The sequence below is a fragment of the Macaca thibetana genome, chromosome 3 (assembly GCF_024542745.1).
Source record: "Macaca thibetana thibetana isolate TM-01 chromosome 3, ASM2454274v1, whole genome shotgun sequence".
Taxonomy (NCBI): Eukaryota; Metazoa; Chordata; class Mammalia; order Primates; family Cercopithecidae; genus Macaca; species Macaca thibetana.
Window position 1 is genome coordinate 31062821 of NC_065580.1, and position 14164 is coordinate 31076984.

Consider the following 14164-nt stretch of genomic DNA (forward strand, 5'->3'; position numbering starts at 1 on the left):
CCAGATTAGAACCTGCATACATTTCATGCCAAGGAAGAGTCTGCTCTCAGGTTTGCAGTCCCTAGTTCATCCAGAAAATTCCAAGACCAATGCTCTCCAAGCTGGATGTCTGAGCACCACAGTCAAAGTCCCTCCCGTGCCAACGAACAGGCCTTCATCTTACTGCCAATTCAACGATGGTAGATTGTTATTCTGAACAAATATTTTTGTCAGCTTACAAAGAAACTCAAAGGATTTATGGCTAGAGCCAACCTTATCACAATCATAAAATAGTTATCACATCAGGAATTCTTAACCTGGGGACATAGTGAGCGTCAGCTCGGATGCTAGAAATATCTCTGATCCACCCTAAAGTATCTGTGAATTTTCTGAGGGAGCAGGAGCTTTCAACAGAGTTTTACAAAAAGAACTACTTTCATACATGAAAGAGATCTAAAGAAAATAAAATGATAGAAAGCAGAAATGACATGCAATAGGTGGCAGGGAGATGGTGGGGCAAGGAGGCTACAGAGCTGAGAGAGATCAGGACCCCTGAACACGTCTCCTCATCTACAACTTCCTTTTAACAATGCTTTCCTGGCAAGCAGGCTCCATGATGTCTCTTCACTCTGCTTTTGCTTTACCCCTACGTCCAACATTCTTCTTTCAAATTGTGCTCACTTGGCCCTTTTGGAACCCTCTTGGTCTAAGCCCTCACCCAGGGATATCTTAACTAAATTCATTCAATCCCTTTTGAAGCTACACACACTTTGACTGAATACTGCACACCATTACCACATAACTTCTTAATAAAAATCGACGTCATCATTTTCCTCCCCTACTTATACCCCAAACAAAAGACAACTAAGCAGCTTGTGAAATCAAGTGGAAATTCTCAGACTTGGCTTTCATGGGTCCTGACCATGTGGCCCCAGTTTACGTATCCACATGATTTCCATGTTACCCCTAATCCAATTAGGCCCATTTCCTTCATGCCCCCTACATACAAGTAATTAATGATGTGTGTCCCCTGGGCTTTTGCTTTCCCCTTGATTCCACTTGTCGTTCTAGGTCAACACTACAGTGAAAAGAGTATCACCTATCTGTAGCCACAACCTCACTACAATCATAAAATAGTCGGGACAACAGAAATTTGTAACCTGGAGTCCTAGGTGAACTCCTTTGAAATGGTAGTATAATGTGTGTGTGTGTGTGTGTGTGTGTGTGTGTGTGTGTGTATGTGTTGTGTGCAGGTATCACTCAGTTCAGCATGTAATTATAAACTGCAACATATGACTTCCAAATTGTTTCATGTGTTAATCTTTATTTCTGTATCTAGACTACAGGTCCCTTGAGGGTTTGTATTCTGCCCTTAATGTTTATTATAGTATTTAACAGACAGCAATCTTTCCATAATTATATAAATGCAGGGCCATCTAATTCAATTAAAGTGTGCCAAGTAAAGCTGAACAAATGCTTGGTAACTGATTGATTAATGCGGAACAGTGAAAATATTTCAAATTGGAGACAATGACAATGCCAAAGTGACTGTAGGGCAAAAGAATGAGGTTTGTTGGCTTTCCTGGATGCACAGTTTCATGATCTATGCTCCAGGGCAGAAGCAGTTAAAGACTGGCCTCTGAGCAGAAACAGAAGCAGAGGAGCATCCAGAACAAAAGCATCACATCCCACATCAAGTCTCCCGGAACTGCAGGAGATGGGCAAGAATCTGATTGGCAGTGAGTGGGAGAAAAGCTTGACCACTGTAAACAATAAAACAGAACCAAGTAGCAGGATTGTAAGGAACACCTACTAAATAATCAAGGACAAATGACTCAGTAGGAAGAAAAATTAATTCCAACAGAAAAGATTAAAAAGTAGAATAAAGAGTAAAAAATTTGGTAAACTTCCGAAGCACTTCTCATTGTGTTCTGGGTCACATTGAGGAATATGGTTTTTCAGCATGAACCAAATACAGATATCAATGAAACATGGAAGCAATAAACAATTCTTTCGGCTTTTCTCCTGGTTCCTTGGCAGCTTGAAGAAGCGACAGGGTGGCGCCACTCAGAAAACAAGATACAGAGCAAGAGCAGGTGCAAAATGGTAGGTGGGGGCACTAAGATTATACAGCTGCATTTTCAACAACAATGAGAACTACTGATGAGAAAGACAGAAAAGATTGAGAGTGCATAGACTGGAAATGAGGAAATTGAGTCTTACGGTCAAGGGGAGGTGGGCGGACTAATGAGTCAGTAGGTATTATGAGGCAGTGAAGCAAATAACAAAGAACTCTAGGTCATCATCTCATCTAAAACTAATATAAGGAAGGAATGAAGACACATGCTATTGTGCTGGGTATGACAATGGATCTGCAGTGGCAGGTAAGGGGGAGGAAGGGGATTATGAACACCAAGGCAGAGAACAACCAACTCAATGCTAGAGACAAGGTGAACACAGTTGCAAACTCTACTATCCCAGATTAGGATCAAAGGAATATTAGAGCTGGGCAGTAGTGGTTATGAGCAGTCTAAAGTCTTCTTGAGAGGATAGGGCCTCAGGAAGGTAGATTACTCAAAATGGCCTCAATGACACTGATTTTATAGTTTTTGCTGTTCTGATTACAAAGTCTGCCAGAAAAAAATTTCAGGAAACAATGACTCATAATCCTATTTCAAGAAAAAAACACCCTTTAAGCACCACTTTTAATAGGTGCACAGGAAATCCATCATATATGAATGTATGGTTCAAAATTTTCATCAATTCCCTGCTGTTAGATATTTATGCGAATAGTTCTACTACTATCGATAATGCCATGAGGAATAACTTCTAGAGAACCTTGCCAATTACTTCCTTAGGATAAGAAACTGCTGTCATAGGGCAAGAAACTGGCATTTGCTTTCCATCTCCCTTCACCAAGGCAAACCAAACAGAACATGCCTTCTCTCGTGGACTCTATTTGTGGATAACCCATCAATTTGGGTGCTCCTTTCCCTAAGAATCCCAACTACCCACATATATTCTCCACGTTTGTAATTATATTTGTAATTATTTACTTGTTCACCGAAATCACTAGATCATGTGTTTTTGTTTTTACTCCCAAAATACCTGATAAAATACTTGTTACATAACACAAACACATCAGTTACAGAAAACTTTAATGTGTCTTTTGATTGAGTGAAAAGCAACAATTCTGTGACAATGTTCAGTTTGGAAAATGACTTTCTAATGTGAGCTACATTTATTCTGACTTACTGGAAAAAATTCATTGCCATACCCCAGAGATCTGGCTCTCTGACCTTGATGTAAAAGCAAGAGCAATGGGAAGTAATCCTTCTCAACTTCTGGGACCAAAGTTGGAGGGTGCTGGCGGGGGGCAGAGTCAGAAGCAGCTTACGATAAAACAGAAATGCATAAGGAAGTTTACAAGAAATTTAGATGTAAAAAATCCTGCAAATGAAAGAAAGCTATGAAGCGGATTTCCCATTCACAAGCAGTTATAAAATTCTGTGCGTTGATGTATCAGTGACTAATTATTCGAACTATAGTCCTCCTGAGAGATTTCTAAGGATTAGAGCAGAAGCAGGATAGGGATATGCCTAATAGAGACTCAGCTCTCCGACCCACTCAGCCACCTGAAGCTGCAGATGAGCCAAAGCAAGCAAGCACTGTAACACTCAAGATGATTTCACATTAAATTAGCCAAGAGCTGGTGGAGGCTACTCAGAAGGAATCGAATTAAGGAGCCGTGAACTTAAGAGTTTGAGGAAGGGGGAAAGAGACAGGAGTCAAGGGGAATAAAGAGCTGGGACATACGATAGAAATCCAAACCTCGTCCATTCCATGCCTTGTTCTCTGTTACTTATAACCACGACCGTAATTCCAATTACAATGAAGATTAAATGATCAATCTTCCATGAAAGGGCATACACTTTGATTTATTTTACAATGATCAGGGACTGATTAGGGCAGTGCTTCTCAAATTCTAGTGTGCATCAGAATCACCTAAAGAATGTGTTAGACTGAAGTAGGCAGGGTGCTGAGAATTCACATTTCTAACAAGTTTCCAAGCGACAGTGATGTGGCTGGTCTGAGAGCCACCGATTTAGGGAAGCAAGTTTTAAGACATTCAAGAAAGTCAAGGGTCAAGTGTTATCACTTTATTATTACAATTCATTTTGGATTGAAATGATATTCCCAGTACAAGAACCTTCCAACATATCAAATATTTTGGGTTGTGTGAAAGAAGCAAGAGCCTCTTAGCCAAGGGGAGAGTAAGATGGAAGAAAACAGACAAGTGGCTCTGGACAGATAAGTGGTCATAGCTGAACCTATTTTGGGGGATGGGGGTGGGGGAAGACACAATGATGGCTAATTCATGTATGAAGTTTAGCCTAGAACAATGTCCTCTTTGAAGGAATACAACCAGTGTAGACTAATGATTACAGAACACGGCCAAGGAGGACTGCTTTCCAGCAGTTCATCATCCACCCATGATCTGCAGGACTACCCACAGCTTGCTAGTTAAGATAGGAGGTAAAGCTAAAGGGTGCCAGCTATACTCCAGCCCCTCATGAATCATAAAGAAAAGTCTCACAACATGAGTTATGTCAGAAGGAACTAGGGGTGGGGAGGGAAGAGAAGGATGGGATGGAGGGAGTGAACAGATCCTCTTAATATCCTGAAAGAGAAAACTATTTGGAAATGGAGACATCATACAGCTCTCCAGAAGTGGCCATTTGTGCTGCCTTAAATGCAGATTGATTACTGCTATTTGGATGTTGAGTGCATCATCTTTTCTGAAGAAAGGGAAAAGCTAAATTTCCCCACATTCAGCTGCATCGTCAAATCACTTCCCAACACCAGCTCTTTTAATGCATTTTCCTGTTATCACATCCACTTGCAAAAACTGATCTTCCCTACTCCCCAACAGTGAAACCCTCCACACCGACACATAATGACATGTGCTGAACCCAATTAGCAACCTCATGACCCTGACACTTAACTGCAACCCCAAAATGTAGGGTGGGATGTGCATTTCCAAAGTTAAAAAAGAAAGGAAGCCATTAGGACATTTAAGAGAAAGGCCCGTCTCCTCCTCTGTGCTGGCTTTCAACCCGTACTGGCTTGATGTAATGCAGAGAGTGAAGAGGGCAGTCGTAAGACACCCAACTACTGCCTCCTATGATGCTTGAGCTAAAAATCCAACAGTACCCTGGTGTTACAGGAATCTACCGTTAAACTTCAAGTAAGAGCTCTGTTTTTCATGATATTCAATAGGTTCTACTTTTATTCAAAAAGAATTTTCACTTGTTGAGGTCATTAGATTGAAAGTGAGAAATCTTGGTTTATTTAAAGCCATACCATTAAACTGTTGAGAAGATAAGAACAGAGGCTGGATAGAAAAGATGAATTTCAGGAGGATACTCTTATGGGACCATTTAATAGAAATGAGAGACGGAATAAAAAAGATGTAAGGCAAGTAGTGTTAAAAATAAAGAGGGAGGAAAGAGGAAGGGCTAAGAAAACAGGTAAGAAAAGAGAAGAAATAGGAAAAACAGCAATATCCAGCAGTACTAATAAAAGTATTTAGTGCCTGTCCCTCTGAGACTGTATGCTTTGTAAAGAGTTCAGTCTATTATCTTTTTTGTTCACCACTATTATCGCCCATGCCTGGAACCCAGGATACACTGAAAAAACAAACAAACAAAAAGGAATAAAGAGAAGAAATGAATACAAAGCCATCACATGCAACACAGACCAGCCTTGACCGCTCTTTCTGACAGAGGAAAGATATGCTTTCTTGGAGAACTGATTAACCCATATAATCTACACTCTGTGATAGGATATATCAGTTTTAAAATTTCAAAACACATAAATTCAATGCCAATTGTCTAAACAGACTGGTATAGAAATGAAATTTGCTTATCAAAACATTTAACAAATCACAATAGTGTCAAACCAATATACTAACCTCTTCCATTTCAGAGTCCGAAAATTGTATCTTTTAACTTAGCAACAGAAAATGCTGGCAAATAACTCTTCACATTCCTTCATAACCAGTATGTGAATGCCAGTAAAACTGAAGACACAGATATGAAGGACCTGTCAACAGTTTTTTCTTTTTTCTTTTTTTTTAAGGCACAAGTCCCTTTTTCCCTCCATTTATTGAAATTTTATGGAAAAACTTCCCTATAAATCAGAAAAAAGGGAGAGCTTCTCTAGCTAAGTCCAGAGTGGAAGACCAAGACCATTTCCTTCCCAGTGGTCTTAAAAGCACTTCATTCAATGGAATTGCAAAATATTTGTACAAGTCACTGCTACAAACATGTAGAACTTAGAAAGCCCACAGTGGCCCCCATTAACTGCGTCACCAAGAGAGATATGCAATTAATACTGAATCTCTCTTAATAATTGGTTTAAGAAAGAAAGAGTTTATCAATCTGTTTATAGCTTTTTGACCAAAGTCTGTGACAGAAATGCCAGCGCAGATTTCCTACAGGTTCAAACACAGAAGCCTACAATATGAGGGCACTGCCAATCTCACTAAAAAAAGCAAGAGACTGGTCCTTATGGGGTTTGGAGTTCAGAGATTGGAGATGTAGATAACACAGCAAGGCTGGAGTGCTGGTTTTTCGTGTTTTAAAAAAGAAAGAGAGTTTGCTGAATCAGAAAAATGAGTCCTTCAGGGGACTGGGAAGAGAAGTAGCCAAGGCGACGCTGAGATGAGGGCAGGTTCACACTTGCCTTTCAAAGATGGATGACAACACCATGGTTTTCTAAATCTGCAGTGTGCCAGGCAAGAAATAGAATACACATGAAAAGATAAGTGAGAGCCTGCCCTTTTCTCTTCTCCTGAGATAACCCTAACCTCATTATGTATGACCAGAATGAATCTAAATTCATTTAAATCTGCTCAGACACTAGGTTGTTCAATACAATTGCTTTCCTACAGTCAAGCCGGAGCATCAATTTCTTTTCTGAATATATACATCGGATCTTGAAATTGCAAGTCTTAGAATTAAAAGATACCTTAAAGGAATAAAACCCCAACTTCTGAACTAACATAACTTCTGTGTTTTCCTGCAAAGAGCCAGATTCTAACAATTTCTAGGAATTCTTAAAATATTACATTTTAAAATAAAGCTACTGGTAGCATCAGAAGATGTACATAGATGATATCCCCCATGTCTAAAGAAAACACAGCACACAGCCACGCTTTGATCAGACTCTAAACATTACCAACTCATATTCAGTGTCCATAACACGCTCAACAAAAGCTCCACTTGGAAGACATCTAGCATGATGACGAAATTCACATTCTGGCCTCTCCAAAATCAAAACTTGGATGTGTTACACCAAATACATAAAATAGAGCATATGAAAGATTTTTATGACACTTCAGAAAGTAAAAAGGGTCCCGGTAATGACTCACTATCTTGGAAATACCGCAGAAGGATACAAGAAATATTCCCTGAAGAAGTTAAAAGTTCTGCCTAAAGTTAGGAAGACTCGTCAAGACTAGGCATATGCAGCAGGCCAGCTAACTGAGAAACACTAAAACAAAAAGAGGAACTGGAAATGCGGAAAGTCAATATGGGAATCAAACAGGATCATGCAGAACAGAGATAATGTTTCACACTCTAAGAAGTCCATATGGGGCCGGGCGCGGTGGCTCAAGCCTGTAATCCCAGCACTTTGGGAGGCCGAGGCGGGCGGATCACGAGGTCAGGAGATCGAGACCATCCTGGCTAACACGGTGAAACCCCGTCTCTACTAAAAATACAAAAAACTAGCCGGGCGCGGTGGCAGGCGCCTGTAGTCCCAGCTACTCGGGAGGCTGAGGCAGGAGAATGGCGTAAACCCGGGAGGTGGAGCTTGCAGTGAGCTGAGATCCGGCCACTGCACTCCAGCCTGGGTGACAGAGCAAGACTCCGTCTCAAAAAAAAAAAAAAAAAAAGAAGTCCATATGATGCTTCTAAAAAGTGAGACCAAGTTCAGGAGTGTCACAGAGAAACTGTGGGTCAGCTGCACCTAAATTCTGAGTGGGGTAAAAAAACAAAAACCAGAAGATACACACACTGGAACTCTCAGAACTGTAGGACAACATCAAGGGCTTTTCAACAAAGCCTACGAGATAAACAAGGCCTGAGAGTATATGAGAAAACGCCAAAACCTTATCTTGCTAGGACACAAAGTAATGAGGGAGGGGGCAGCTGATGATAGACAACGGAGCTGGAAAGGAAGGCCAAAAGGCCGCCTTTTGGGAATGTGAGGTTTATTTACCCTTTAAACAAAAAAGATGTGGCTTCCTCTAGATGGGTCATATATTTAAGACATAATGAGGGTTTCCCAGAAGCAGAGAGGCACCTGAATAAAGGAGCCCTGAAGGGTCAGCTAACTGAACAGAGCTGCTGATGTGGTAGAGTTTGTTTCTATACAGGCAGGTAGATATGCTTGAAAGCAACAGGCAAACTGCAAATTGGTATTCTTCTTTCCCCTCTGTCTCATTTGGTCTCCCAATGAATGCCTACCGCATCACTCCCTGAGCGCCCATGAAATGATATGAGAAAGGCTGGCAGATCATATCCCTTTGCAGAGGAAGTAGGGGCTTCAGAGCCCTGAGAAAGCTCATCAACTTCTAGGCAGGCAGCAGTGCTGACCTAAGTCAGACAAGTTTAACGGGCTGCCCTTTCCCCAAAGCTTACAATGTTTCTCTGAAAGTACTAATGGCCAAGCAGTGCACTGGAAAGCAAAGTCAACAGAAGAGCACTCTGTACCACTGCCGATATCACCAGCAATAACCAGGGTCAAAAGAAGTCTGTCGGAATTGACATCTTGGTGGGGAAGGACAGAGCAGAATGATGCCTTGCCACCTGACCTGTCTATTATTTACCTAAAGAGTGTCAGAACGAATGACTGATATGAATGCGGCATATGTTATGAATTTGGCCTTTGCCAAAGCATTAAATACAGTGCCTTAAGAAATTCTGCTTGAGAAATTAATTCAAACTGGCTTGGCTCAGTACATAATCGCTGAATATTAAGAAGTGGCTGAAGGATGATAAACAAAAGACAGTTAAGTGACAGTCTGTGCAGTGAGAGACCTGGGGGTCAACACCAAAGCCATTCTTCTTTAGGGGTTTTATTCAGGACCCAGAAAAGGAGTAAACAACTCACTAATGAGATCTGCAGAGGACACGAAGGTGGGAGGTAGAGAAAAATGCATTGACAGGAGTATAAAATCTCAAAGCAGAGTTCAGCTAGAAAAAATACAGCTAATCTATCTAGGGGAAAACAACCCTAAACTCAGATAATATTCAATACCTGGCTGGAGAAGGGGCACAAGTAGCATGTGAAAGAGCTCTGATAGGCTGTAACGTGAGAGAGGCGAGAAGAATGCTAATGGAACACGGGGAATGTGTGTCACAGGAGAATGAGGTGCTTCAAACTAAAGGCAAACTCAAATAAGCCAGGGTCAGGACAGAGGTGGTCTTGAAAAGTGGTCAACTTTACCATTTTCAAGAAAGGGAGGCTGCAGTGAGTCATGATTGTGCCACTGCGTTCCCGCCTGGACACGGAGCAAAACCCTGTCTCAAAACAACCACAGTCACCAAAACAAAACACCAGAAACATAAGGATGGGGATTCTGCACTGAAAATCTTTTTTAATGGCTACAAAACTACCATTCCTATCTAGCAAGCATTCTGATCTTTCTTGAATCTGACTTCACCCTCCTGGGGGTTAGCATCGAGAAGATGGCACTAGGCTAGCATCCTGGGGCTCACTGACAAAACTGCTCCAAACAAAAATTCACTCACAGTTCATGCTGAGTATTTCTTCCCATTCTGTATGAGGCCTGTATTTCCTTATGGCAATACCTCATGGGCATAGGGAAGTGGTTAATTCTCTCCGTTTACTCAACCTGCAACAGTGCAATGACCCTGAAGCCAATTTTCTCACCATCCAGTCTGAAGGCAATTGCTCAACACAATTATCTCTAGGCAGCTCACTGCCTTAGCAAGCAAGCATCTTGTTACATTACTTCTGCACAAAATAAGCACTGGACTAAAAAGGCTGTTTTCATCTTAAAACCTAAAACTTAAAAAATTTCACTATCTATGAATACTCATCAAGTATTATAGCACAACATGGCTATTTCTAACAGCATAATAAAAGAGCTTATTCCAGCCTCACTTTCCAGAGCAGCCCTGCAAATTATTTTCATGCTTACCTTTCTGTAAGAATTACATATTCACTGGTGGCAGTGTGAAGCCTGCGTGGAAAATACAACTATACATTCCATTATACTGCTGAGGGCTCCTGCTACTCTGGAAATGCATAACCTGTTCTTCAAGTTACCATCAGATTGGGCTGAATAAGCCCAGCATGGACCCACCCCTCAAATCCCACGGATAGTTTAGTAAGTGTTCCGTTTCCTACTGGAGCTGGATGATCAAACAGTACCAAGTTTAATAATCCAATTAAAATAACGGGCAAAATATTTGAATAGACATTTCTCAAAAGAAGACATAAAAATGGCAAACGGGCATGTGAAAAGGTGTTCAACATCACTGATCATCAGAGAAATGCGAATCAAAACTACAATGAGATATCATCTCACCCCAGTTAAAATGGCTTATATCCAAAAGACAGGCAATAAATTCTGGCGAGGATGTGGAGAAAAGGGAGCCCTCGTACACTGCTGGTAGGAATACAAATTAGTACAACCACTATGGGGAAAAATTTGGAGGATCCTCAAGAAACTAAAAATAGAGCTACCATATGATCCAGCAATCACACTGCTGGGTATATACCACCTAAAAAAGGGAAATTAGTATATCGAAGAGATATCTGTACTCCCATGTTTGCTGCAGCCCTGTTCACAATAGCCAAAATTTGGAAGTAACCTAAGTGTCCATCAACAGATGAATGGATAAAGAAACTGTGGTACTTATACACAATGGAGTACTATTCAGCCATTAAAAAAGAAAGAATGAGATCCTGTCATTTGCAACAACGTGGATGGAACTGGAGGTCATACTGCCAAGTGAAATAAGCCACGGACTGAGAGACAAAACATTGCATGTTCTGACTTACATGTGGGATCTAAAAATCAAAACAACTGAACTCATGGAGACACAGAGTAGAGAGGTTACCAAAGGCTGGGAGGGGTAGTGAGAGGGTGGAGGTGAGGTAGGGATGGATAATGGGTACAAAAAAAAAAAAAAATATATATATATATATATATATATATATATATATATATAGAGAGAGAGAGAGAGAGAGAGAGAGAGAGAGAGAGAGAGAGAGCACGCTTGAAATAATAAATAAGACCTAGTATTTGATTGCACAGCAGGGTCACTATAGTCAGTAATAATTTAATTGTACATTAAAAAATAACTAAGAGTATAACTGGATTGTTTGTAACATGAAGGATAAATACTTGAGAGGACAGATGCCCCATTTTCCATACTGTGATTATTACGCATTGCACGCCTGTACCAAAATATCTCATGTAACCCATAAATACATACACCTGCTATATACTCACAAAAGGTAAAATTAAAAAAATTAAAAACAAAACAAAACCAAACAAAACCAGAACCAAGAAACGTGAAGTCACATTTCTCATCACGAGTTCTTTGGGACTGCCTTGCTTACTGATAATATAGGCAGGGAGAGAAGAAAGTAAGGAGGTTTGTGAGAAAACACCAATCACGAACTACATATTTTAAATGACTATTAATGAGCCTTAAACAACCAAAGATGTGAGTATTTTCACTGGACTCTTTGTACTTAAGAATGAGGTCCTCGACAGGGTCTACTGGGAAAAGCCCACAAGAAAGAATCCAAAAGCCACAGCAGCCTGACAGACTGATTTCTCAGCTGACATTCTGTGTGACATTCTACAGATGCTCTATCCATCAGGATGTGACACGGTGTTAGAGGTAAATGTCACATATCAGGGCAATGTTATGGGCCAAAGAGCAAGAGAAGTGATCTCAACACAAAATCTGAAGCTGAGATGAGATAACATGTGCCCAGAGTCTTTCCTCCTCTAACTGTAGAAAATAACCTGACAATTACCAAACTCCTAGAACTAAATGGATCCTAGAGGCTATGGAAAAACTGCTGAGTGAGGCAGGCCTCTGAAATCACGTTTAAACAATGGATATATTTTGGTTGAGTCCAAGCAGTCTGCTGAGCTATCCAAGTCAGTTCAGCAATAAGTAGCTCAGTTCTTGCTCTGTTTCCCAAGAAGTCTGGGAATCACTCAACTACCACACCACCCAGTGACAAAAGACTCCCTGAGTAAGAGCCTTGAGGGATGTCAATGGCCAGAAATACTGCTGAGCAGCATGCCTGTCCTTGGGGCAACCAGCCACAGGGATGAAGGACAAAAGCAAAATGTCACAGGGCTTCTCAAATGGTCTCCTGCCAGCTGTTCAGAAGTGTTTGAAACTAAAACTCATTTCCTAATAAATGTTTTCATTTCCTTTGTACATGACAAAAGGTCTAGAGGTGGTAAATGGGAGGGGCTAGGAGTAGAGGCCTTTGGAGGTAAGAAACAGAGGCAAATGTACTACACACATAAGTATGGCTTCACTGTTAGTCCCGGAATAATGATAAACATATCTGCTATAGTGTACTCGTTCATGCTTTCTTTTATACAGCTACATAGGGAGATCGTATCTAATATATACCTATTTTACATGTTTTTTAAAATGGAAGACCAAGTGCACTTAACCAAAATTAGACAGCAAGTTCAAAGTGTGTCCTTCGTTTCATGGGGAAAATCTGGAATAATCATACACGCTTTCTCAGCATTATTTTCCAACACATTCTGCTCAGGTACAGGCACAAAATTGGGAAAGAAAAAAGTGAGGATGTGGGTTCCCATGTGTTTAGTAATGTTTGGTCTTACCTGGCCTCTGCAGCAAGCAGTTCATCATAGTGTGATGATCTCTGGTCATCATCCTGCCGGTATCTGATCACTGTGGCTAGACCTTTGCTGACAAGAGCCTCAGCAATGTTTCTGCAACAGAAAAGATAGGTCAGTGAGCACTAGAAGTGCATAAGGGGCTCAGTCAACAGAAATAATAACAGTTAGCACCTGGAGGTCTTAACGCATTCTGGCAGAGGAAGGGAGAAGTCAAGGTTTCAAGACCAATGAGTTGCTAAGCTAGAAATCCAAATAAAAGGTTAAATAACAAAGTTCCCTAGCTCAGCATTTTTCTGGTTAGTACAGTCAGATGCTATATCAATCCATATATTAAAAACTAGCAAAAAAAAAAAAAAAATAACTGTAAAAAGCCCACATTGCACCAGGCTATTTACAGAATGTTATAAACAAGCCACTGCCCTCAAGTCTGCTATAAAATATTAGGCACATAGAGAAAAAACGGAACATATAAAAGCATGACCTAAATTTCTCAGAATCTTTCTAGCCGACAGAACAACCAGAAAATGTCTTCTTTTAGTTTGGCAACGTTAGAAACATTGGTTTTACATAACAAAGTGTTTCTCTTACAAGAACTCCTGAGAGTGGATCTTCTACCCAAAGTGGGCTTGAAAAAGACAAGACTATGAATGAAGAGAGAAGGGGCAGACAGGAGGGAGGCATTCTATTAGAAAGGAAATTCTTTGCGCTGTGGGTCATGCCTATGATCCCAACTCTTTGGGAGGCCCAGGCACTAGGATCACTTAAGCCCAGGAGTTTGTGAGCAGCCTGGACAACAAAATGAGACCCCATCTCCATAATAAAAATTTAAAAACTAGCCGATTGTGGTGGTGCATGCCTATAGTTCCAGCTACTTGGAATGCTGAGGAAGGAGGACCAGGAGTTTGAGGTTCCTGTGAGCTGTGATCACACCACTACACTGCAGCTTGGGTAACAGAATGAGGCTCTATCTCAAAAAAGAAAGAAAAAAGCAAATCAAGATGGGGAACAAAGAAAGTAAAAAGTATAAAATCTGAGATGACCAGTTTTGGTGCAATACACCACGGGAGCTACAAAAAATCTCAGGTTAGACTCTAATGCAAAGTAATGCTCAAATGCAACAAATCTTTTTTTTTTTTTTTTTTTTTTTGCCAGAATAAGAATATTGCTCACACTTGGGAATGAGAGATGTCACTCTATGTGGCCTGCATCTACTAACTAGAGAAAGACGAATGGGAAATG

The 14164-nt window shown here is 40.7% G+C and overlaps 1 protein-coding gene across 1 annotated transcript in view; it reads right to left on the minus strand.

Annotated features, from left to right (window-relative positions):
* The window catches only part of SND1 (staphylococcal nuclease and tudor domain containing 1), a 438972-nt gene that overhangs the window by 189743 nt on the left and 235065 nt on the right, over positions 1–14164 (minus strand). Inside the window, exon 13 of the mRNA XM_050782556.1 lies at positions 12908–13018. Coding sequence (XP_050638513.1) covers positions 12908–13018 — 111 coding nt within the window. The remainder of the gene's footprint in view (positions 1–12907; positions 13019–14164) is intronic.